The following is a 26,838-nucleotide window of genomic DNA, read 5'->3' on the forward strand; positions in this document are numbered from 1 at the left end:
CACCTTAGAAGACTCGAGGCTGTAATCACTGCCAAAGGTGCTTCAACAAAGTACAGAGTAAAGCGTCTGAATGCTTATGTAAATGTAATATTTCCGTTTTTTTAAGAAATGTGCAAAAAATGTATACAAACCTGTTTTTGCTCTGTCATTATCGAGTATTGATGAGGGGAAAGGGGGGGGGGGAACAATATATTCAATTTTAGAATAAGGCTGTCGTGAAAAAAGTCAAGGTTTCCGAATGCACTCTAGCTCCATTCTTGTGTAGTCATTCCTCTTGTGTCACTATTTTCTTTGTTTTGTTATTTTTAACTGCATGATTGGGAAGGACTCATAAGCAAGCACGTCACGGTTAAGTTTACCTGTTGTACTTGGAGCATGTGACAAATACAATTTGATTTAGGCCTACTACACATGATCACTTAATGATTATCAGGCACCTGTTAATAAAACATTTGTCGACTATTAGCGAACAATATTATCAAACACAGTAGTTTGAAGATAGGCTAACACTGCTTCTCCAATAGAAATCCCCGATCACATTAGTAGGCGATGTCATGGCGATGTTCTTAAGCTAAACTGATGCATAGAAACACGTCATCCATGTACATGCCCTCAAATGCACTTCTTCGATATATAGTTGTTTTTGACACAAATGAAAACGTGTCAGTTTGTCACTTTCACGGGGTTGGAGTAATAACACGTTCAACTACTAACGACATTGGCTCGAATCAAGGTTGTGCCTTTAAATTTCGAGAAACTTAACTAAGGAATATTTTTTCACTGCTCAAACCCTGGCCTGGTCTGTTTGGCAACTGTTCCCGGGAGTCTCGCGGTTTTGCGCCTTTGGGTTTAGAAACTGTGATATTATTTAGACGTACTCATTCGATAGATCTGCAAAGAATAATATATTGTCCTTTTCAAAGCAGAGAAGAATGGCTTAAATAAACTTGGGATTCAGTAAATGGCTTGCAATACATTTGGGATTCAATACAAATTGACTTGCATAAAAATGCTTACCTAAATCTGTCAAATACAGCTTCTATAATAATTAGTCTACAATTATAGGCAATGTTGTTGAGGACTGATTCTAGTTAAATCTGTCAGTCAACTAAGATGAACTCAGGCAATTCTAGGACTACCAACGGGGCCTTGCAGCCATCCGACCCTGTTCTCGTGTCTCGTTAGCATCTGTAGCCTGCCAGCAGTATAGTGTATAGTTCTCGGTGAGGCCGGGGAGGCAGAACACCATTGTCGATACGAAATAACATACAAGTTACACGAAACATATAGAGCTAAAATTACAACGCCAGACGACGAACAAAGACAGATAGCCTTAAGGTAAGTGGATGTTGTCAGCGTCAAATTCAGAAATAATTTTGCTAGCTAAGTTAGCGAGCTAGGCTAGCCTCTGACTAAAGTCGTCTCTATCTAGCATTGTCCTGTCATCCAATTGATTTAACGGAATCCAAGTTCAGTGACCACATTAGCAAGGTATATTTCAACAAACTAGTGTGATTGCTGTTGTTCATATAAATGTAGTTCATCTTTTTTTCTCGAATCTCTTTAGCTAACTAATTAGCTAGCTAACTAGCTAGTCAGCTATCGATTTATATCTCGCATCTAAGTGATTTGCGTTGCCAGCTAGCTAACGCCGGTCTCGGTAACAATGCGAGGAGAAAATGAAACTAGCGAACGTTAGCTAGCTAAATGTAGCTAAGCTAGCTTTGTAGCTGGGTGGGGGTTGTTGTGGGATGGGATTCAATTTTAAGCCTCATTTATGACCATCTGTTTTCAAATGGCATACACGTTATACCTGTGACGACATGTAGGTAGCTACATCAAGTGTTTTGTCGGAATAGTTTATTTGATGTTGATGAGTAGTGTAGCTAGCTAACGTTAGTTTGGCAGGTATCGTTTATGCGGCTCAATGGACAATGCTCAGCTGACAGTCCCTCGGCTCACAAAGGACTTGCAATTTATCCACTTTTTTCATGTGCCTCGCCGGCTTCAGCTTCTTAGTTGGTTTATGGCAAAAAAAAATCTGGGAATACTAACGTCGTTAGTTAGCTAGGTACTAGCTATTGAATTATGACGTTAACGTTACTGGTCTTGAGTTAGCGAACGTTAGCGGTTGACATAAATCATCCTGCAAACCGACCTATTATCCAAAGTGATTCATAGGTCTTAGTTTTTCGCCAAGGAACATTAATGGGTAGTACCCCATGTTGATTAAAACATGTTTTTATAAAATAAAATGTCTGTCTGACCACTTATGTGGTCAACAATGTAACGTCATTGTTCCGGCCTTTGTTTACAGCACCATGCATTGGAAAACTGTTTTAATCAACATATTTTAATCTTTATTGTATTCAATTACAGCCTCAGTGTTTTGTAGCCTTCACTAATAATGACTGCTACAAATAATTTTATGTCTTCTCATCAGATGCCTTCAGCAACAGTTGGCCACAATGCTGTTCAGTCCTCCAGCCCAGAGTTAGGTTCTGGGACCCAGTCTGAGGCCATGAAGCAGGTCCTGCAGGTGATAGACAAGAAGGTCCGCAACATGGAAAAGAAAAAGGTAACAATGTTTCCTTTTTTTAATCTAAGCATGCTTTCAGATACCTCCCAAAAATAATAGGTTGTTTCATGCTTAGTTGTTGCTTGAGACCCAACTGAAGAGCAATTCTGGATGTCTCTCTTGTCTGGGAAAATTGTCTGCTTTATGACCATGCGTTGACTTTGTCTCAAAGTTGGTAACCAAGATTAAGGCTAAGATTACGGCTACAGAGAAATTTAGTTGGTGTAAGCAATCATTAACCTGTGACTTTTATTTGGCGTTAGAATCACAGCACTTAATAGATGGTATATTTCTGCTGAAAGAATCTCAGCAGACCTTTTCGTAAACCTTATTAAATGTGCCATATTTCTATAGGGCAAGCTGGATGACTACCAGGCCAAGAAGAATAAAGGAGAACGGTTGAACCAGGATCAGCTGGTATGTACCAGACACGGGTCTGGGTCGATGTTATCTCAGGGAACTTCAATTGTGAACTTGATTGTTTAACCTGTTGCATATGTACTATAGTCTTTCATTCTTCAGCTTTCCATTGATTTTATACTGTGGTGTTTATCGTTTTGATCTGTGACACAGCTAACAAAACATATTTAATGTTCATTCCCTCTCTTTTCTCATCTGTAGGATGCCTTGACTAAGTTCCAGGAAGTGACCAACAACCTGGATTTTGCAAGGGAGTTGCAGAAGAGCTTCCTGTCTTTGGGGCAGGAGGTGAGTTCTGTCTCAAGGTTTCATTCTGGTCACTATGACCACACTCGCTGTATTTATTAGGTGTTGTTTCTCAGTCACTGTGGCCATAGTGCAGTGACAACTCCTTCCCCATTTCCTTGCAGATTCAGAAAGCAGTGAAGAAGTCTGCCCGGAGGGAGCAGCTGCAGCGGGAGGAGACGGAGCAGAGGCGGCTGAAGGCTGTGCTGGAGCTGCAGTTCCTGCTTGACCGACTGGGCGATGAGCAGACGAGGCAGGACCTGAAACAGCCCGCTGCAGGCTCCCCCCTGCTCACCGACTCTAACCTCACCGCACTGGACAGTTTCTACAAGCTCGTGGGCCCGGAACGGGACCATGACGTCAGGTACAAACCTTTTTGCTTCTTTTATCTTTTTTTTTTTTTTTTTTTGATGGAGTGACGTAATATGATTGTATGCATGTTGTAAATGTCCTACCCTGTTCTCCAGGTTGACTGACCAATATGAGGAGGCCTCCCTACACCTATGGGAACTGCTAGAGGGCAGAGACCAGGCTGTGGCAGGAACCACATGTATGTTTCTAACACTTCTGAAGTAGCTCTCAATGTATTTACTCTGTACATGTAGGCTTTGGCTTGTTTAATTAGTTACCCACACCCCCATCTGTATACTGAGTATCTTGGGGCTCATCTTTAGATTTTGGGGAAAAAAGAGCTTGGAAGGAAATTTCTGAGCTGGCTCAACTGGGAGCAGTGTTATGACTAAAGCCCTTCCAACCCCTTGAAGCACAAATGGCTTGCTGGACATACAGTCCATGTTAGCAGAACATGTATAAGGGGGAAGTGCTTTTCTGGGTGGTTGGGGTGAACTGGGGTTAGGCCAGTGGGCTTTGAGGGGTAGTGCCAGCCCAGACACAGGACACCTGTCATTCCACAAATGCTGAGCATCCACCCCACATGTTCCAGCAACAACTTTGTGGTGGATCATATGGCATTGTGGATTATAAATACTTGTAGGTTATTAAAGTTCTTTGAGCTGTGGATCTTGGCCAGGCCTGGCATGGTGCTGTGGAATGGTTCACAGCTATGACTATACCAAGCATATACCCGGCCTATTGACTGAGTGTTTGTTGCACAACACAAACACAAACGTTTCATTTCTAATATGTTCTGAATATGATCTGCCCCTTTCCTATAGACAAGGCTCTGAAGGAGACCCTGGACAAGGTGCTGCTGAGTGGCTATTTTGATAGCGCACAAACACATCAGAACGGAGTGTGTGAAAAAGAGGAGGAGGAAGAAGAAGAGGAGGAGGAGGAGCAGCAGGAGCAGTCTGTGGTGCATGAGTTGTCTGGGGGCGGGGAGCAGCCTGCAGCACCAGGTAACCAGGATCTCTGTAGACTGAGAGAATCTGCCAGGACTAAATGAGCAGTTCAGTTTTTTGTTATTTTTGGTTTTTGGCACTGGCTATTTGGATGTATCAGGATTGGGAGAAGGCAGTGCTTAAACTGAACGTGGCTGAACGTTTCCTATTGTGAGGTTGGAGACTTTTGTCTCTGTATCTCTCAATTACTAATACGTTTTAAGACCGATGTTAATCACGCAGCTGACGAAATTCCGTGAGATTTTACTTCTGGGTTAGATTATCATCACCTGAGGGGAACTCGTGTTATGATTGGTCTGAGTGTGTGGACCTGGATGTGTGGATATTAATCAGAGCATATTCCTTTTACAGAGGGAGCAGTTACTGAAGAATACACAGAGGCCATTGAAGTAGAAGCCACAGAGGTGAGTTCAATCTCTACCCTGACTCTTAACTGCTGTAAAGTTCAGAATTCTCTGGTTTACCTTACCTATTGGAATCTAATCAAGTGATCTTATTTGTGTAGTTTGTAAACAGACAGTTCATTCCAGAAACCACATACAGCAGCACTGGCAACGACCAAGTAGAAGAGTGGACAGCAGAGGTCCAGGTATGCTGCATGTCTACACCTCTCATATCACACAGTCACAAACAGAATCTTTTCGGGTTCAACAAGTAACGCCCTGGCCCAATGGTGTCATCAGCTGGGTTTAAATCTGTTCCTGTGTCTTTAGGTGGTCAACATCCTCCAGCACCAGCCTCCTCCCCAGATGACCCCTGAGCCCCACACTGTGAACCCCGTCTCCCACACGCCTGACCCTGTGGTCCGGAAGCAGGTCGTACAGGACCTCATGGCCCAGATGCAGGGGACCTATAACTTCATGCAGGTGATGATCCTTCCAACTTCCCCCTATGGTCCTGCACTGGGTGCCTTATCGGATCCTGTTTGGTCTCTTGTTCATGCTGACCCATGTGCTTCCTTCCACAGGACTCCATGTTGGAGTTTGATGGCCATGCCCTGGACCCAGCCATCGTGTTGGCCCAGCCCATGAAGCCTGCACAGAGCGTGGACCTGCAGCACATGGGTCAGTGTTAGTACATCACCTTCTGTTTTAACTCTCCTCTGACCAACACCACCACTCAGAGGCTGTAGTCCTCTTAGACATGTTCGCTTCTACACTCACTGACAGTTTATTAGGTGCACCCATCTAGTACTGGATCAGCTCCCCCTTTTTTCTAGAACAGCCTGAATTCTTTGGGGAGTGGATTCTACAAGGTGTAGGAAATGTTCGTTGCTCCATTGGTATCAAGGGACCTAACGTGTGCCAGGAAAACAGTCCCCGCACCAGGCTGGATGGGTCCATGGACTTATGCTACGTACGCCAAATCCTGACGATGCCAATTAGTATGTTGCAACAAGAACCAGTATTCGGACTAGGCAATGTATTTCCACTCCTTAATGGTGATCGCATGCCCACTGGACACGCTTCTTGTTTTTAGCTGATAGGAGTGGTCATCTGCTGCACTAGCCCATCTGTGACAAGGACTGCCGAGTTCATTCCGAGATGCCGTTCTGCACACCACTGTTATACTGTAACGTTATTTGTCTCTGTGGCCCGCCTGTTAGCTTGCACGATTCTTGCCATCCTCCTTTGACCTCTCATCAATGAGCTGTTTTCGCCCACAGGACCGCTGCTGACTGGATGTTTTTTGTTTGTCGCACCATTCTTGGTGACCCCTAGACACCGTCGTGCATGAAAAGGCCAGGAGGCCGGCCATTTCTGAGATACTGCATCCGGCGAGCCTGGCATCGACAATCATACCATGCTCAGTCTCTTAGGTCACTTATTTTGCCCATTCTAAAGGTCAATCGAACAGTATCTGGATGCCTGTCTGCCTGCTTTATGTAGCAGGTCATGTGACTCATTGTCTGTAGGAGCGATTCATTTTTGTGAACGGGGTGGTGTACCTAATAAACTGTCCAGTTAGTGTGGTACTGCTTATATACTCTTGAGTTTTGTCTGTTTATTTTGTTGTTGCTCTTAGCTGTTTTACCAACAAACCATGTTATATTTATCTTGTGTACAGTTCATTCAGAATCCAGACTTGCTCAACCAAGCTCAGTTCCTGAATCTACACAAGTAAGTAGCAATAATGATACTTGAACAGAATTCTGATAGTAGTGATCCCCAAGACTCGATACCGGAGCAGACTTATTTAAAGGGCAAGGGTACGATGTGAACCTTCCCTTATTCTCCCCCTTCCCTCCCCAGGTCCTCATGGTCTCCCCCGCACCTGATGCCTACTCCTCCACAGCGCCTCTCTACCAGCCCTCCCACTTAGCAGAGCCCCGGCCACAGACCGACGGCATCGACCACATCCAGGTAAACCCTCCCTCCCCAAGGTGCCCTCTGCTCCACCCTCCTCTACCCCCTGGCTGTGTGTGGGTGGGAGCTTCTCTATGCTTGGTTGTTATTGGGCAGTGTGAGAGATGGTTGACACTCATCCTACCTGCCTGTCCTGAAGTGTCTGTGAAAACCATTGAAGTATGTGACGTCTCTGTCTCCCCACCACGCCCCCTCCCTAAACCAGGCCTCGATGTCCCTGTCGCCTGAGCAGTCCCCCGCCCCGTCCTCCTTGCCCTCTGCCTTCCCGCCCGTCTCCACACCCCACAGCGGCGGCATCAATGTCAACGCAGCACCATTCCAGTCCATGCAAGCGGTAGGCTTTGTTAATGGAGGACTTAACTGACATCACTTGAACAAAACCGTCATATAACCCACTTAACTCTAATCACTTGCCACACATTCATAATGTGTCTTACGACAGGAAGAATAGAAGTAGTACACACTGTCACACAACAGTAATACCAGATTTACTTTGCAAGGATAATGAAAAAACTGATTGGGACATCAACTGAATTAATAAGTAGAATTCCAGTGTTGGCCTACATTTCTCAAAACCAAGCTTCACCCCATACCCCCCCACCCCCCTTTCTGTCAGAGCAGAACAGAATGCTCTTCTTGTCTGCCCCCATGTCTACATAAAGCTTTATAATCAACTCTAAGCTGATTAACTTTATTTTTGCAAACCTTGAACATTATGTACGGTATGCTCAATAATCAGACTACAATCTGTTAGTGGTGATTTGCTGTTGTCCTGCATGGGTATCTGACATCTCTAAATGAAAGCTTTTCTCTGGTTGTATTGTGTCCCTAAGGTGTTCAACCTGAATGCCCCCGTGCCCCCCACTAATGAAGCAGACGGTCTGAAGCAGTTCCCCAGTGGCTACGGCCAGGGCTTCAGTAGCCAGGCGGAGCACTCCGTGGAGGAGCCTGACATCCAGCAGGACACTCTACAGTCCGGTGAGAGAGGGACTGGGGTGTCTGTTGAGGATGTGATTTAAACGAGCGGAATCAGGAGCAGTAGACCTTGGGTCTAAGGGCATGATCAGAAAGGTCAAATGTTAATGACCATTATTATAATGTTCTCAGCTGTAGGAGGCTTCCACACCCAAGACCAAGTGATGTCGTCGGCAGCGGGCCACCAGGTGCAGGGGCCAGGCTTTGGGCGGCAAGGCCAGTCCTTCTATAACAGCAGGGGGGCCGTGTCTCGCGGAGGCCCCAGGAACCCCCGGGGCATGATCAATGGATACCGAGGATCCTCTAACGGTTTCAGAGGTATGAGCTCAAGCTGATTTACTGTAAGGGACATACTTTCATACAGGACTGATTTATTATGGTGTTAACAGCATAAATGGTTGTCTTCCTCAGGAGGATATGATGGCTATCGCCCTCCCTTCTCGAACACTCCAAACAATGGTTATGGGCAACAGGCCCAGTTCAACACTGCACCCCGGGACTACTCCAACAGCACCTACCAACGGGTAAGGAAGGGCACAGCCAACCATTTAGGTCCTAGTGACTAGAAGACACTTGACCCTTGCATTAGGATTGTGTGAGTTGTTGTCATGAAGGTGCTGTATAAGTCTTTCTGAATGACCTGTTGTTTCTACAGGAGGGATATCAGCCAGGCTACAAGAGGGGAGCAGCCCAGGGACCTCGGGGTTGCTCTCGAGGTAATGCTCAAGCGATGCGATCCTAAAGCGCTTAAAGGATTGTCAACTTCCGCCACATTGAACATTCAGATATTATGAATGTTTGCCCCAGCTCACTTTTATAAAAAAAAAAGTTTTTGTTTTGTTTCTCATCTATCTTCTCATTTCTCCAAGCCTATTTATCAGAGTAAGCCTGCTTTGGTATGTCTAAGATACTTTTGTTTTAACACATGTAAAGCTGAAATCCACAGCATTTAGATTTATCAGCAAGTCTGTGTTCGAAACAACAAATAGATATTCCTGTAAACTTGAAAGATTTCATTAATTTATTTTTTGTACAAAATAAATGCAAAAAACCCCTGCAACTGTCGGTCCAATCCATGAGAATCTTTTATATTTTCTGTCACTGCCCAGCCCTGTCAACCACTTTTCCCTGGTGCTTTTGGTTCTCATTGCATTACATGTTTGTTTTTTTCCATCTTTGTAAGCTGATGTTACTCCTTGGGAGACTGTTTCAATAAAGATGTGTTGTATAACCTGCTGTCTGCTGCTAATTTATTTTCGTTGATCCCTGCTGCCCTGTGGTGCCACCACAGCCTTATCTGCCTCTGCTGACATCTCTTGGGGTTAAGAGTGGGTTGGAGGATTTTGGTTATGCTTTGCTGAAAGACCTTCACTCTGCTTCCGTCTCCCTCACCTGCTGTGCCCTGCCTTCTGTATTTTGTCATGGGAGCATTCATGTATTGTTGGCCATTCACATTCATGAAACAAATGTCACTGAGTTTCAAAGTAAACCTGTGGAGTTATTTGTAAATCCTCGGGCAAGATGTGTACCCCGCCCCTTTTGGTTCCATCTGGCAAAATACATATTCTGTAGACCTGGATAAAAGCTTCCGAAGCTCTTAGTCACAGTGAATAATGCCACTGTGTATAACTGAATTCACATGATTACATTTTGTGATGGGTGTATTAGCTTGCTCATAAATGCCCATTTTGTCTCCATATTAGAGTTGATCCCTACCCTGGCAGGTGCACACTAGCAATTTATAGAATGTGGGTGTTTGTACTCCATGCCCGGACTTAACCCAGAATAAGGGTGACAGGCTGGCCTCAGCTGACTGATTATTTTCTGTCTGCTTGGCGGTTGCAGGCCGGGGGGGACTGTTCAAGCCCAGCCGAGGGATGGTGACCCAACTGTCTGGACATCAAGCCAATTAGTCTTGGATACCATCACCTCTACCCTCCTGGACCATCCTCCTTCCCCTGATCTGACTGTTCCTCTCCATATCAACCTCTAGGTTGGTTTGGTGAAGCCTGGGTCTGAAGCCATACATACCACCCGTAGCTCTGTCAGATCTTTAGCTTTCTCACAATCATGCTATTGCATAGCCTTAAACTGATCAAGCTGGAACATGTGTGCCTTTGCTGTTGGACTGTTTATTTGGGTATTTGCTTGATAGGCAATCATTTACAAAACTGTCTGGGGCTAGTGACAGGCTTTGGAAGCATGACACGAAAGACCAAACAATATATTGACTGCAGTCATACCATGCAAGGACATTGTCTCAATGTGAAGATTGTTTATACTGTACATTGTATTGCTATGGCATGTTGGGGAGTAAAGTCAGTACAAATGGTGTGTAGTCTAAGCAGGTTATAGGTCTGACTGATTTACCCAAAATGAAGATTTCCTGTGAGTACATTGCTCTGGCTAGATGGTAGCTGTTATGTTCTGTAAATTTGCATTTGTCACTTCATATCTGCTCTGTCCAAAAACATACCTTGGAACTGATGTCTACACTGTAGGTATGTAGAATGTAAGGATTCTGTCAACTTTGTGTTAGTTTCACTCTAGCTATAAATAATATCACTTTACAACATGTTTTCCTGTGCATTTGGTCATCTGAAAATTAGGCACACCTCTATGGTGCAAGACGAAAGAGCATTTGCCCTAGCCAGCAGAATTTGGTAAAAGTAAAACAAAAAGGCCCATTAAAAGACAGACTCTGGGGGTGATGTGCTGAGTACAAAAGGTAGACATTGCCTGGTAACGGGCTGTCCAGTATCAATACATGTACTGGCCTTGGCCAAGACACACCTACAGGTCATTAGGAACAGTAGCCTCACTCAAACGTGAAAACAAGACGTGGTTACCTATAATCTCTACAGAAATAACCAGATCATCAACTGACTCTTGCATTTGCACATCAATAAGGTAATCCAAAAGGGCTGGCTATTGTATAAGTACCACAAAATAAGACTGCAATGCACTCAGGTTTCCCATGACAAGTGCCCATAATAGCCAACATTAGCATACATTGCTGTTATCAGACTTGAGAATATGAAGTAATACACAGGAATGAACCCATACAAACAATAAAGTATATTTATATTATATTCTGTTGCATGAGACAGTGGTCTTTACTGTTCATAATGCTCCCGATGCCATTTTCAGAGCCTTTTGAAATGTCGCCTTTTCAGGAATCCATACATTTCACAACATTATCATTATTCAGCTGGAGTGACCAGACAATTATTAGGCCTAATTGTCATGATATCACACAGCACTAATTAAAAATGATGTTCCAAAATACATTGACACTACCAAAACAATTCCACCAAAGCTCTGCATTTTAAGTAATGATCAATTATGACCAATCCATACATCACATACCATATATGCACTCTATAACACAAATTCCCTGACCGCAAACGTATAAAACATTTCTAGGCCTTGGAGGCTCAAATTGATATCCACAAGTGGGCAGAGATACTGTAAACGCCTCCTGTGTTCTCCAGCTGGTTTTCAGTTAACTCTTTCAGGATAATGGGCGACACATGCCCATATGGAGGGACCTCCACAGTACTTATATACCTCCAGTCCAGTGTGCAAAGGTCTGTGGGTGGGGGGCCATGGAGCCAGAGGTGTTTATAGTTTCATCTGACAGCTGGGGTTGAGTGGGCTGGTTCTGAAAGGGGGCCTATGGCAACATGACAAGGTAAGTCGTGTTGGCCCTATGGCACTGCCTGATGGCAGATCCTGGAGTCGTGGTTGGGACAAATCCTGGGTGTTCTGGAAGTGGTTGTCTTGCTTCATACCCGGGTGGTTTTGGGACATATCTTGGTGGCCCGGGGGCAAAGGATGGTACTCTCCTCGTGGCTCTGGGATAGCATTCCCTTCTACTGAAAAAGGGAGTAGTTTTGAATACAGTTAATTTTTTTACATGTTTATTAAATTGAGTTTATTTTCTCCCCTTTTTCTCCCCAATAGAATTGTTCTCATCTTTAGATCCATTTTCCATAGTCACCTCTACATTCTGAAAAATACACGACACACAAGTAAAGAGAAAATGGAATTGGGGTAAACTATCACTCACCATGAACCTCTGGAGGGGGCGCAACTTTCTGGGTTTTCAACCGTTCCATGTGTTCTACTGCCTGAAACACCACAGACAAACAGAGATAAGCAGATGAATGGTTATAGGTAAGTATGTCAGCTCATGTCAAAAATAACAATACCACACAAAAGTGCATTACAGTAATAGAGAACCTATTGGTTGTGTCTGTTCTACCACAGCCCACTCTGTACCTGCTGAAGCTCTACTTTCTGTGAGTTGAGCTGTTCCTGTTGCCTCTCCAACTCATCCCTCTGTTTCTGGAGGTCTGATGCTTTCTGGTTGAGGTCCTCTTCCTGCTGGGTCAGGTGCTCCTCAAACTCCCTCATCTCCTCGTCTGTGTAGGCCTGGTTCTGCTCTAAGGTCTAACAAAGGAGGTTCATTCTACCTCTCCTTATTGATATGAAAAGCAACAATTACAGTGTGGTTGAATGTAGGAGTGTTTATAGATATGGTATGGTTTTTGTTACTCTTGCCATTTCATAATAATGAGTTATAATGTTGAAATATTAAAAGTAGGCTCGTATGAATGAGAGTTAAATAGATATGGCTACCACACCTCCCAACTATCTGGTTCTAGGAATTCCTTTTTCTTTGTGGCAATCAGGAACTCTTCTAAGGAGACCAGTCAGTCTTTGTTGGTGTCCACCTGTAAACAGTGAGATCAGTCACCATGTGAACTATTTATTTCATTAAATAAACGAAACCAATCTCTAACTTTCAGTGCTAGCATTCCATGGGAATATACACTGCTCCAAAAAATAAAGGGAACACTAAAATAACACATCCTAGATCTGAATTAATGAAATATTCTTATTAAAAACTTTTTTCTTTACATAGTTGAATGTGCTGACAACAAAATCACACAAAAATTATCATCAATGGAACCCATGGAGGTCTGGATTTGGAGTCACACTCAAAATTAAAAGTGGAAAACCACACTACAGGCTGATCCAACGTTGATGTAATGTCCTTAAAACAAGTCAAAATGAGGCTCAGTAGTGTGTGTGTGGCCTCCACATGCCTGTATGACCTCCCTACAACGCCTGGGCATGCTCCTGATGAGGTGGCGGATGGTCTCCTGAGGGATCTCCTCCCAGACCTGGACTAAAGCATCCGCCAACTCCTGGACACTCTGTGGTGCAACGTGGCGTTGGTGGATGGAGCGAGACATGATGTCCCAGATGTGCTCAATTGGATTCAGGTTTGGGGAACGGGCGGGCCAGTCCATAGCATCAATGCCTTCCTCTTGCGGGAACTGCTGACACACTCCAGCCACATGAGGTCTAGCATTGTCTTGCATTAGGAGGAACCCAGGGCCAACCGCACCAGCATATGGTCTCACAAGGGGTCTGAGGATCTCATCTCGGTACCTAATGGCAGTCAGGCTACCTCTGGCGAGCACATGGAGGGCTGTGCGGCCCCCCAAAGAAATGCCACCCCACACCATGACTGACCCACCGCCAACCGGTCATGCTGGAGGATGTTGCAGGCAGCAGAACATTCTCCACGGCGTCTCCAGACTGTCACATGTGCTCAGTGTGACCCTGCTTTCATCTGTGAAGAGCACAGGGCGCTAGTGGAAAATTTGCCCATCTTGGTGTTCTCTGGCAAATGCCAAACGTCCTGCACGGTGTTGGGCTGTAAGCACAACCCCCACCTGTGGACGTCGGGCCCTCATACCACCCTCATGGAGTCTGTTTCTGTCCATTTGAGCAGACACATGCACATTTGTGGTCTGCTGGAGGTCATTTTTCAGGGCTCTGGCAGTGCTCCTCCTTGCACAAAGGCGGAGGTAGCGGTCCTGCTGCTGGGTTGTTGCCCTCCTACGGCCTCCTCCACGTCTCCTGATGTACTGGCCTGTCTCCTGGTAGCGCCTCCATGCTCTGGACACTACGCTGACAGACACAGCAAACCTTCTTGCCACAGCTCGCATTGATGTGTCATCCTGGATGAGCTGCACTACCTGAGCCACTTGTGTGGGTTGTAGACTCAGTCTCATGCTACCACTAAAGTGAAAGCACCACCAGCATTCAAAAGTGACCAAATCATCAGCCAGGAAGCATAGGAACTGAGAAGTGGTCTGTGGTCACCACCTGCAGAACCACTCATTAATTGGGAGTGTCTTGCTAATTGCCTAAAATTTCCACCTGTTGTCTATTCCATTTGCACAACAGCATGTGAAATTTATTGTCAATCAGTGTTTCTTCCTAAGTGTACAGTTTGATTTCACAGAAGTGTGATTGACTTGAAGTTACATTGTGTTGTTTAACTGTTCCCTTTATTTTTTTGAGCAGTGTAGTATGCAAGGTTCACGGCCGGGACAACAGTATACCTCGCTCATGACGTGCTCTCTCATACGCAGGCGCTCCTCCTCCATCTCCACCATATCGCCCTCTTCATTGGTAGGATCATAGCTCTTCTCCAGCTGAGCCCACAGAATGAACCGTTATCTATACATGCACACGTTTCATCATCATTGCAGGTGATGGTCTCATGGTCATTCAAAAAGAGGACAAATCTTTACCTCCTTGGTAAACAATGCCTCCAATTCCTGCTCATCGAAGAAGCCATCTCCATTGGAATCTGTAAATTCAAACGCAAGAATGTTGAAGAACTCTGAGATGGATGTCCCTGCCCCAACCTGTGATGTCTATTGATGAGAACTTACCATGCAGCTTGAAAAAGGTCTTGGGGTCAAAATCTTCAGGGTCAAGACCATCTGCTTCCTCCCACACCTCTTTGAACTGATTCTGGCTGCCCTGCACAGCAAAAAACAACAAATGTTAATCCCCTGTTAGATATAAATGGCTAACTTGAGCTAAATCATTATGGGGAAAGTTTAGAGCAGAAATAGGCAACTTGAATTTTGCGTTTGAACCCTTTTGTAGGCTCGCAGATCAATTTCCATAAACAGACAAACATATACAGCATAGTGTACAAAACATTAGGAACACCTTCCTAATATTGAGTTCTACCCTCTTTTGCCCTTAGAACAGCCTCAATTTGTCGGGGCATGGACTACAAGGTGTCGAAAGCATTCCACAGAGATGCTGGACCATGTTGACTCCAATGCTTCCCACGCTTGTGTCAAGTTAGCTGGATATTCTTTGGATGGTGGACCATTCATGATACACACAGGAAACTCGAGCGTGAAAAACCCAGCAGCGTTGCAGTTCTTGACACACTCAAACCGGAGCGCCAGGTATCTACTGCCATACCTTGTTCAAAAGGTACTTAAACCTTTTGTCTTGCCCATTCACCCTCTGAATGGCACACACACAATCCATGTATCAATTGTCTCAAGGCTTAAAAATGATTCTTTCACCCGTCTCCTCTCCTTCATCTACACTGAAGTGGATTTAACAAGTGACATCAATAAGGGATCATAGACTGACCGGGTGAAAGCTATGTCATGGAAAGAGCAGGTGTCATTAATGTTTTCTACAGTCAGTTTATATTGTTTAGGAACTCATTTGGGGTCTCAACTAACTGCTGGGAGTTAGAATATTAGAAAACACAAGATCCCATTTTGAAATGTGGTTGTGCATCAGCAGTTGCTCGTTATGTTAGTCACTCAATTAAACCATGTCAGCTAAACATTTTTAGATACAGACCCTCGAGCCACTCATGATGAGTTCAGATTTATTGTGGTCCCCCACCACCCGCATCAAACTTGCCCATCCATGGTCTAGAGACTGGCTAGACCATATGTGTGCACAAACAGATTGAGCTCTGAAACACACAGATAACATATTATCCAAGTGCAGTTGGACTTACTGGATGGTTGACTTTGGGATGGTCTGCATGTTTCTTCTTCATCTCCTCGTAGTGTTCTTCCTCCTTCTTCCTCCCTCCATCGTCTAGAGTCTTGAGGTGTTCCCTTCGCTCATGGTCTTTCGTCATCTCGTACTTCTTGAACTCCTCATGGCGCTCCTTGTCATAGTTCTCCAGATCGTTTGTGGCCTTGTGGTCAAATGAAGGATGAGAGTTAAAATGTCTTGAAGAGAAGAGGACTACAGGTACTTTAGTAAGCTACTGTATGTACGTACCATGCATTCTACATTAAACTTACTGATTTGATGAGTCTGTCCAGATCCTCCACTTCAAAGGTGTGAGGATTCATGTGGTTCAGGTACTCAAACTGTTTCAGCAGAGCTTGGTGGTCTACTGCCATATCTGTGAGTGAGGTTTAACAGAGTCATTATACAAATATGACATTTGATAACCTGACATTGGCACTGTAATAGTTATCCAGTGCCAAAGCTCACCCTGTGTGCATCTATACTAGCCTGTAATCCTTCCTATTAGGAGGTTGAAGTGAGACGTTACTGTTGTCTGTAATAGTGTGCAGTTACTATTGTCATTCGAAGCAGAGATTTTCAGAAGCATGTTTCACAAGTAAGTAGGTGACTCAAAACTGACGCTACAGTAACCACATCCTCCTCCTCAAAAATGTACTTCTTGGTCACTTGCCCACGCGCCCTAGTGTTTCTAGATGGTAACAGTACAGCACTTAAGGCATATTAATGGTCTTTCACTGGGCAGCATACCGTTCCCTCCTTCGATGTCTTGCTTGGCTTTGATCAGTGTCCGTAGCCGGCTAACCTCCTGCCTTTTTAGCTCATCCAGTTGTGTCCTTACATGGTGGCTGACAAAGTCCAGCTCTTTGGCCAGCTTCCCCATCTGTAGGAAAAGTGATGTAATGATTATCATACTGCTGCCGTTTTGAATTTTTCATGACTAATGACTCAAGGAGAGAGTAAGAATGACAAGAATGAGCAGGACACAGTTAGAATACCTTGATGTCCTCCATATCTGTGTTATGGAGCTTCTCTCTGAAATGCTGGTCTTTTTCCAGAAAATCAATGACTTCCCTGAGATAACGGTCATAGTGGAGTCCAGTGTCCTGTTACATTAAATGATGTAGTTAAGTAGTAGTAGTATGCATAACATGCATACTAGCTCATGAATCATTCAATTGACCTTCAGTTCAGTCTGTATACTTTACAATTCAATAAATTATGTAAGAGAAAATATTTGCTAGCTGGTATAACTGGTGTGAGCTCATACAGGAAACACAAATGACCACTGTTGTGTTGTCAGCAAACTTAATGGTGTTAGAGTTGTGTTTGGCGACGCAGTCATGGGTGAACAGGGAGTACAGGAGGGGACTGAGCACGCACCCCTGAGGGCCCCCCGTGTTGAGGATCAGCGTGGCAGACGTGTTGTTGCCTACCCTTACCACCTGGGTGCGGCCCGTCAGGAAGTCCAGGTTCCAGTTGCAGAGGGAGGTGTTTAGTCCCAGTGTCCTTAGCTTAGTGATGAGCTTTGTGGGAACTATGGTGTTGAACGCTGAGCTTTCGTCAATGAACAGCATTCTCACATACGCGCTCCTTTTGTCCAGGTGGGAAAGGGCAGTGTGGAGTGTGATTACATCATCTGTAGATCTGTTGGGGCGGTAAGCGAATTGGAGTGGGTCTAGGGTATCCGGGATGATCCTGTTGATGTGAGCCATGACCAGCATTTTAAGGCACTTCATGGCTAACCAACGTGAGAGCTACAGGGCGGTAATAATTTAGGCAGGTTACCTTCGCTTCCTTGGGTATAGGGACTATGGTGGCCTGCTTGAAACATGTAGGTATTACAGACTGGGTCAGGAAGAGGTTGAAAGCAACGACACTTGCCAGTTGTCAAAGCATGCGCGGACCGTCCTGGTAATCCGTCTGGCCCCACGGCTTTGTGAATGTTGACCTGTTTAAAGGTCTTGCTCACGTCGGCTACCGAGAGCGTTATCACACAGTTGTCCAGAACAGCTGGTGCTCTCATGCATGCTTCAGTGTTGCTTGCCTCTTTCTAGAGCTCCGACCTGAACATTACTGATGTCATGATTCAACCTTTTCTTTTTCATAGTTCTCAGTTGTCATGAAAGCACCATAAATCCAGAGAACGCTAGACTTTGATGACACCACCTTTCTGTTCAAGTGAGCACAGCACAATAAGTTGAGTTCAAAAATGTATTGTATGCTTCTGCATAAATTATTTAATATGCCAGGGAGATACAGTGCATTCAGAATTCCAAGTCTGGAACTAAGTATTCAGAACCTTAGTTATGAGACTCAAAATTGAGCTCAGGGGAATCCTGTTTCCATTGATCATCCTTGAGATGTTTCTACAACTTGATTGGAGTCCACCTGTGGTGAATGTAATTAATTGGACATGATTTGGAAAGGCGCACACACCTGTCGATATAAGGTCCCACAGTTGACAGTCCATGTCAGAGCTAAAAAAAACACAAAAAACAAGTCATGAGGTCGAAGGAATTTTCTGTACAACTCTGAGACAGGATTGTGTCGAGGCACAAATTTCAACAGCACTGAAGGTCCCCAAGAACACAGTGCCTCCATCATTCTTAAATGGAAGAAGTGTGGAGCCACCAGGACTCTTGCTAGAGCTGACCACCCGGCCAAACTGAGCAATAGGGGGAAAAGGGCCTTGGTCAGGGAGGTACCAAGAACCCGATGGCCACTGACAGAGCTAGAGATAACCATCTCTGCAGCACTCCATCAATCAGGCCTTTATGGTAGAGTGGCCAGACGGAAGCCACTCCTCAGTGAAAAGGCACAAGACAGCCTGCTTGGAGTTTGCCTAAAGGCACCTAAAGGACTATCAGACCATGTTAAACAAGATTCTCAAGTCTGATGAAACCTAGATTTAACTATTTGGCCTGAATGCCAAGTGTCACATCTGGAGGAAACCTGGCACCATCCCTATAGTGAAGCATGTGGTGGCTAGGGCAGTCACAAAATTGTCAGCTGGTGATTGTAAAGCAAATAACTGTCAGTCTCACGGTAATTGAGAAACATATTTAGCATCTCCTGGCTTCCTACAAGCCACTGACGCAGACTTTTGGAACAGTCTAATAAATCTATGTAATATAGCCTACACCTTCACAATGAATCCATTATTTATTTTAGACAGGTCTAAAGAAACATGATATGAAGAAAATGTAGTCTATTTCAGAAGATCAAAATATCAGACCTTGAGAGTTGTACTTATGTTAGGTCCTGATGTGGCTATGCGCTATACTAGTTAATTTAGCAAACAAGATTTGCTTAGAATTCCCTGGCATTATTTTATATTATTTAATAGTATGAAGAATACAATTGAACAAAGCTGAATAAAATAAATATTTTCAACAAATTATTTGAGGGACTGCGCACATACGGCTATTCTGTGTTGAGAGGTTAACAAAGAAATAGGTACTCATAAATGCTTAGAGTTATTCCTTTAACTTTAGTTGTTCTACAAACATTGGGCTATATGTTTTAATTTATAATACATTGTAAAGCTGCATGATGCGACTATATGATGATTTGAAAAAAAGTTGCTTGAAAAGGCATGACCTCTGCTTAGTTTTTTTTGAGCAGGCTTTACACACTACACCAGTCACTCATTCACAATGACAAGCACTTGAAAATGCCTAGAATCTTACGGCGGCATCCCCTTTGTGTGGCCGTAATTCACCCTAAAAAAAATCCATGCTCTTTGTGGCCAGTGGCCATTGTGCCCTTCTCCCTGAGTGCGGAGTGCTCTGAATCACCTCATTCACATGGCTCTCCATTCTCACGGGCTACAAGTGAAGATAGACACATGGGGGACACAACTGTACACGTCCTTATCCCGCTGCCGAGGTGCATATTGAAGATATTGGAAGAAATGTCCACATTTACTTTTCATCAACCAACAAGATGAGTAGGCTTAAAGAACAGCAAAACCATTAGCCTATGTCAATCAACTATCCCCCATAGTACAAAAGTCACCCCATTCTCCTCTGTGCGAGAAATAAATATTCCAAACATAGTCTGGGACAGTTGTGGGATGTGATAGATCCCAAATGTATACAACTAGCATCAAAAAAACTTTTTTACACAATGTGGCTAAACTATTTGGCTATTATGCATGTCATTTTATTTTTTATCTTTTATTATAAAGGTCAATTTTTATGGTGAAAATTATCTTCCCCAAACTTAACTCACACGCTGCTTTATGTATGCCAGTTAGGCTCTACACCCGTTGTAAAGCAGATTAATGTGCTTAATTTTAAGAAGTTATTTGGCCACTTCAGTTGTGATACAAACCTTATCAAAACATATAGGCCTACGGGCTAGGTTACATGAGGTGTGCGACTATGATTAGAAAGTGTCGCAAAAAAAAGGCATTGTTTCTTATGCTGGGCATCATTCACAAGTGATAATATCATTCACAAGTGATAGGCTAATATTGTCACCCAGCATCAGTGCTTGGAGAAGCCTAATTACAGTGACTAAACGGTCATGTGGAATTTGACTCCATTCATGACCGCCTGTGTGGCGGTAATTCGGTCACCGCAACAGCCCTAATGGTGGCAGCATCATGCTGTGGGGATGTTTTTCAGCGCTAGAGACTGGGAGACTAGTCAGGATGGAGGGAAAGATGAACATAGGAAAGTACAGAGAGATCCTTGATGAAAAGCACTCTGGAGCAGGTTAGGACCTCAGACCGGGGCGAAGGTTCCCCTTCTAACAGGACAATAACCCTAAGCACAAAGCCAAGACAATGCAAGGAGTCGCTTGGGGACAAGTCTCTGAATGTCCTTGAGTGGCTCAGCCAGAGTCTGGAACTGAATCTCTGGAGAGTCCTGAAAATAGCTGTGCAGCGATGCACCCTGTCCAACCTGACAGAGCTTGAGAGGATCTACAGAGAAGAATGGGAGGAACTCCCATAACCATTGCTATGAACACTAATAAGCCAACCTTACTGAATCATAACTCACTCCTTGTCCTTTGCCTCTGTGGCACAAATTTACTACTCACTGGGACCCTCTCAGGCTTCCTTACCCATCCTGCAATTCTCTGATTGGTCACTTCAACCTGCTTCTTTTTGCACCGGACACTTCCGGTCCCCAGCAACATGAGCACCCCTACAGTTGACTACTTTATCCACCGAAACTACACAATCCCCTGTCCCATGACCTCCTGCACACATCTCACATCTTGGAATCTCCCTCCTACACACTGCTGCAACATGACCATAAACATTGCACCTAAAACAGTAATTACAAGATGATATCCATCTGTGATGGAGCCTGTTCTTAACCAACCATGCTATTTTGTTTGTTCTTTCGTGTTGTTTGTTACTTGTTTTGTACATAATGTTGCTGCTACCGTCTTTTATGACCGAAAAGAGCTTCTGGGCATCAGAATTGGACAAAGTTCTTCTTCAATGAGTCGGACGGGAGAGATATAATACAGACACCCAACCAGGGCCAGATCCCTGTTAGACACTGGAGAAAGAAACAGAGGTTTCGCGGAAAGAGATCAGGGTGATTTGTAAGGATCAGGTGACGAGTGGCTAATCTGCCCTTGCCTTCCGTCCTGCTAGCTAACGTTCAATCGCTGGAAAATAAATGGGATGAACTGAAAGCACATGTATCCTACCAACGGGACATTAAGAACTGTAATATCTTGTGTTTCACCGAGTCGTGGCTGAACGACGACATTAAGAACATACAGCTGGCGGGTTATACACTATTGGCAAGACAGAACAGCAATAAGCAAACAGGAAAACACTAGAGACAGCGCTCCTAGTGGCTGGGGACTGTAATGCAGGGAAACTTACATTTCTATCAGCATGTTAAATGTCCAACCAGAGGGGGTGGGGGGAATTCTACACCACCTTTAGTCCACACACAGACAAGTACAAAGTTCTCCCTCGCCCTCCATTTGCCTAATCTGACCATAATTCTATCCTCCAGATTCCTGCTTACAAGCAAAAATTAAAGCAGGAAGCGCCAGTGACTAAATCAATAAAAAGTTGTCAGATGAAGCAGACACTAAACTACAGGACTGTTTTGCTAGCACAGACTGGAATATGTTCCAGGATTCTTCCGATGGCATTGAGGAGTACACCACATCAGTCACTGGCTTTATCAATAAGTGCATCGAGGACGTCATCCCCACAGTGACTGTACGTACACACCCAAAACCAGAAGCCATGGATTACAGGCAACATTTGCACTGAGTTAAAGGATAGAGCTGCCACTTTTAAGGAGCGGGACTCTAACCTGGAAGCTAAGAAATCCCGCTATGCCCTCCGATGAACCATCAAAACAGGCAAAGCGTCAATACAGGATTAAGATCGAATCGTACTACACCGGCTCTGACGCTTGTCGGATGTGGCAGGGCCTGTATTAACAAAGGGTTGCCCAGTGACACGAGCCTACCAGAGGAGCTAAACTACTTCTATGCTCGCTTTGAGGCAAATAACACTGAAACATGCATGAGAACACCAGCTGTTCCGGAAGACTGTGTGATCAAGCTCTCCGCAGCCGATGTGAGTAAGACCTTTAAACTGGTCAACATTCACAAGGCTGCAGAGCCAGACAGATTACCAGAACCTGTACACCGAGCATGCGCTGACCAACCGGCAAGTGTCTTCACTGACATCTTCAACCTCTCCCTGTCTGAGTCTGTAATACCAACATGTTTCAAGCAGACCACCATAGTCCCTGTGCCCAAGAACACGAAGGTAACCTCCCTAAATGACTACCGTCTGTAGCCATGAAATGCTTTGAAAGGCTTGCCATTGCTCACATCAACACCATTATCCCAGAAACCCTAGACCCAGGCCAATTTGCATACCACACCAACAGATCCACAGAGGATGCAATCTCTATTGCACTCCATACTACTGTTTCACACCTGGACAAAAGGAACACCTATGTGCGAATGCTATTCATTGACTACAGCCCAGGGTTCAACAACATAGTGCCCAATAAGCTCATCGCTAAGCTAAGGACCCTGGGACTAAACATCTCCCTCTGCAACTGGATCCTGGACCTCCTGACGGGCCGCCACCAGGTGGTAACGGTAGGTAAGAACACATCCGCTGCGCTGATCCTCAACACGGGTGGCCCTCAGGGGTGTGTGCTCAGTCCCCACCTGTACTCCCTGTTCACTGATGACTCGGTTCTTAACCAACGGCCAGGCACAACTCCAACACCATCATTAAGTTTGCTGATGACACAACAGGGGTAGGCCTGATCACAGACAACAATGAGAAGCCTATTGGGAGGTGGTCAGAGACCTGACCTTGTGGCGCAAGGAAAACAACCTCTCACTCAATGTAGACAAGACAAAGGAGATGATTGTGGACTACAGGAAAAAGAGGACAGAGCACGCCCCCATTCTCATCAACGGGGCTGTAGTGGTGCAGGTGGAGAGCTTCAAGTTCCATGGCATCCACATCACCAACAAACTAACATGGTCCAAGCACACCAAGACAGTCGTGAAGAGGGCACGACAAAACATATTCCCCCTCAAGAGACTGAAAAGATTTGGCATGGGTCCTCAGATCCTCAAAAGGTTTTACAGCTGCACCATCGAGAGCATCTTGATGGGTTGCATCACTGCCTGGTATGGCAACTGCTCGGCCTCTGACCGCAAGGCACTACAGAGGATAGTGCGTACAGCCCAGAACATCACTGGGGCCAAGCTTCTTGCCATCCAGAACCTCTATACCATGCGGTGTCAGAAGAAGACCCTAAAAATAGTCAAAGACTCCAGCCACCCTAGTCATAGACTGTTCACTCTGCTACCGCACGGCAAGCGGTACTGGAGTGCCAAGTCTAGGTCCAAGACGTTTCTAAATAGCTTCTACCCCCAAGCCATAAGACTCCTGAACAGCTAATCAAATGGCTACCCAGACTATTTGTACTGCTGCCTACCCACCATGCTGCTGCTACTCTATTATTATCTATCCATAGTTACTTTAATAACTCTTCCTACATGTACATATTACCTCAATACCGGTGCCCCCGCACATTGACTCTGTACAGGTACCCGTGTATATAGCTCTGCTATTGTTATTTACTGCTGCTCTTTAATAATGTTATTCTTCTCTCTTATTTTTTTTTTAAATGGTATTTTCTTAAAACTGCATTGTTGGTTATTCAGGGCTTGTAAGTAAGCATTTCACTGTAAGGTTGCTGTATTCGGTGCATGTGACAAATACAATTTGATTTTCAGTGGATTCTGCACAGAAGTTCTAACAGGTTCATTGATATATCCTAACATGACTTTGTCTGGTAGAGACGCTGACTGAAAAGGACTGACAATGACTCCTGTTCCACCACTCTCCCCACCGGTCCCTCGAGCTTTCTCCATGGCCTCAACCCCATATGTTTCCTGTCCATTGCCGACGTGTCTCTCTGCCATCGATGGCTAACTAGCTACCTAGTAACTAGCTAAGCTATTAAACACGTTAGCTATGAGGTGATACTTTTCATCTAACTAACTAGCGTGCTACAATTTAAATCATCAGCAGTTCAATAGCTAACCGTCTAGTTAACTTTACAGGCAAACTCACTGTGATCAATACAATAGTTTAGTAAGTAGTTATGCTGATGCTGGCTGGCTAGCTAGCTGGTAGATGGCAAACTAATCTAATGACAGCTAGCTTGAAGCTAATGATGAGGTTTCCATTTCCAAGCTGCGGTGTCTAGTGTTGACCACAACGAGAAGTTGCGGTATCTGTCTTGTTGTCTGGTTACAGTACCTGTCTCATTCACAACATAACAATAGCTTCAAACAAATGTGCGTGTCACGGCGGGACTTACTTTTTGATTGGAATCCCCGTCAAACGGTCGTTACTACAGCCACAAAGTCATAAACACCACCTATTTCTACAATTTGTCTACTTAAAAAAAACTTAACCACAGTGATAACCTTATGCCTAACCTTACATTAACACCAATTATGTTTTCAATATTTTTTACGATATAGCCAATTTGAACTTTGTGGCTGTGCTCGCTAGTGGAAACCCCGTCAAGCTAATTTTGCTAGCTAAATAGTCTCCTCCCAAACTGATAATTCGTCCTCTCTTCTCTCTTTCCTTCATGCTAACATGCGTTTTGTTTACAGTGCCAGATAGCAAGTGAATGAAATCCTACATTGAACACATGGCATGCATGTTAAATTAGATAGTGGTCATTGGATAAAATCTTCCCTTCCTACTTTCTGAAGACGCGCATTGTCAGTCAAAAGGTTGGGGAAATACTGTGCAACCACGTTAGGTTGCACTAAATCGTACGTGGCGTTTATAATTTGGAGGAGGTGGGTGTTCGCTGATCCTGGATCAGTGTAGCTTCCTTGCCATGATATCCAAGACGACCATGTTTAGAAACTATGTGACACAGGAGGTTGGTGGCACCTTTATGGGGAGGACGGGCACGTGGCAATGGCTGGAGCTGAATAATTGGAAAGGTATCAACAAAATCAAACACATGGTTTCCATGTGTTTGATAACATTCCATTTGCTCCATTCCAGACATTATTATGAGACTTCCCCTCAGCAGTGGATATGGTTTGTGAAGACATTTAGGCAGGGAGATCTGATCCAAGGTCATTTCAAAGCTTCATTTTTGACTTTGTCATTACTTACCAAAATCATACATTACACTCAAATAATTCTGTATTTGGGTTGAAGGATAAAGCAGGATTTATTGAGTTGGTTAAATGTGATTGCTTGGACGAATGAGAAAATTGATGAGCAGCTTCCTGCAGGGTTATTGTATGAGTGAACATTATTGAGCTACAAATATTAGCTATGCCAGCAAGACATGCACGTGGTTTTCTAAATATACTGAATAAAAATATAAACGCAACAACACATTTTCCACCTAAGGAGCCTGAAAAGATTTGGCATGGGTCCCCATATCCTCAGAATGTTCTACAGCTACACCATCGAGAACATTCAGACCGGTTGCATCATCGCCTGGTATGGCAACTTCTCAGCATCTGACTGTAAGGGGGTTGTGCGTACGGCCCAGTACACCACTGGGGCCAAGCTTCCTGACATCCAGGACCTATTGACTAGGCGGTGCTCCCAAGTCATAGACTGTTCTCTCTGCTACAGCACGGCAAACGGTACATACCGAAGCACCTCTTTTATGAACAAAAGGCTCCTTTAACAGCCTCTACCCCCAAGCCATAAGACTGCTGAACATCTAATCAAATGGCCACCCGGACTATTTACATTGAACACCCCTTTGTTTTTACACTGCTGCTACTCGCTGTTTATTATATTTGCATAGTCACTTTACAAATTACCTCAACTAACCTGTACCCCCGCACACTGACTCAGTTTGACTAATTGACATTGTTCAAGCCACTGATTTGTTATTCCCACTCGTCATCACTAACCGCTGTCATGAAATGGACTCATGCTAGCCACAAGTTCTGACTGAGTTCAATCGTCATGAAACGCAAATACAGTGATTGCTTTTTGTCTCTTTCATACAAACCTTGCGAAATTACGAGGAGCGCCCACAATGTGTTTTGTGTGGAGAAGTGTTTATTAATGAGTCTCTCAAAACGAACAAATTAATAAAACGACACGTCCTGACCAAACATCCAGGCACTACATGCCAGTAAACCCAGGGAGTTATTTAAGAACAGTGCAGAATGCTTCGGGAAACAGTGCTTCGAAAGTGGAAAAGTAAAATAACAAGGCATTGTCATTTTATAACAAGTAATGATGATAATCAGAAATAAGGGAGTACTATCTCGCATAGTAGAAGATGTGAGTTTCTCTTTCAAATAATCCCCTGGGTTTGTAACGTTACACAGCTAATAGCTAACGTTAGCCAAAGCAAGCTAACTAGCTACTGATAGTTAAACCCTAAGAAACAGTTCAGATGAAGATGAAAAATTCAAGCCTACT

The 26,838-nt window shown here is 44.3% G+C and overlaps 1 protein-coding gene and 1 pseudogene across 2 annotated transcripts; one reads left to right on the plus strand and one right to left on the minus strand.

The window, feature by feature from the left end:
- Window positions 1-1,153: 1,153 nt before the first annotated feature.
- On the plus strand, window positions 1,154-11,077 carry LOC135550411 (caprin-1-like). Of its 2 annotated transcripts, XM_064981190.1 has the most exons (19): window positions 1,156-1,338; window positions 2,444-2,578; window positions 2,933-2,995; window positions 3,200-3,286; window positions 3,409-3,647; window positions 3,751-3,833; window positions 4,459-4,641; window positions 4,996-5,048; window positions 5,150-5,233; window positions 5,358-5,510; window positions 5,612-5,708; window positions 6,712-6,764; window positions 6,897-7,007; window positions 7,216-7,344; window positions 7,844-7,988; window positions 8,118-8,303; window positions 8,397-8,509; window positions 8,641-8,701; window positions 9,831-11,077. In XM_064981190.1, the coding sequence occupies exons 2-19, from the start codon at window positions 2,444-2,446 to the stop codon at window positions 9,896-9,898; spliced, it is 2,043 nt and encodes a 680-aa protein (XP_064837262.1). In that variant the 5' UTR covers window positions 1,156-1,338; the 3' UTR covers window positions 9,899-11,077. The 2 variants fall into 2 exon arrangements, with proteins under 2 accessions (XP_064837270.1, XP_064837262.1); XM_064981198.1 differs by lacking the exon at window positions 7,216-7,344 and having other exon boundaries at window positions 1,154-1,338.
- Window positions 11,053-25,131, minus strand: LOC135550419 (nucleobindin-2-like; annotated as a pseudogene).
- Between the last annotated feature and the right edge of the window lie 1,707 nt (window positions 25,132-26,838).

Source organism: Oncorhynchus masou, chromosome 1 (assembly GCF_036934945.1).
Source record: "Oncorhynchus masou masou isolate Uvic2021 chromosome 1, UVic_Omas_1.1, whole genome shotgun sequence".
NCBI lineage: Eukaryota > Metazoa > Chordata > Actinopteri > Salmoniformes > Salmonidae > Oncorhynchus > Oncorhynchus masou.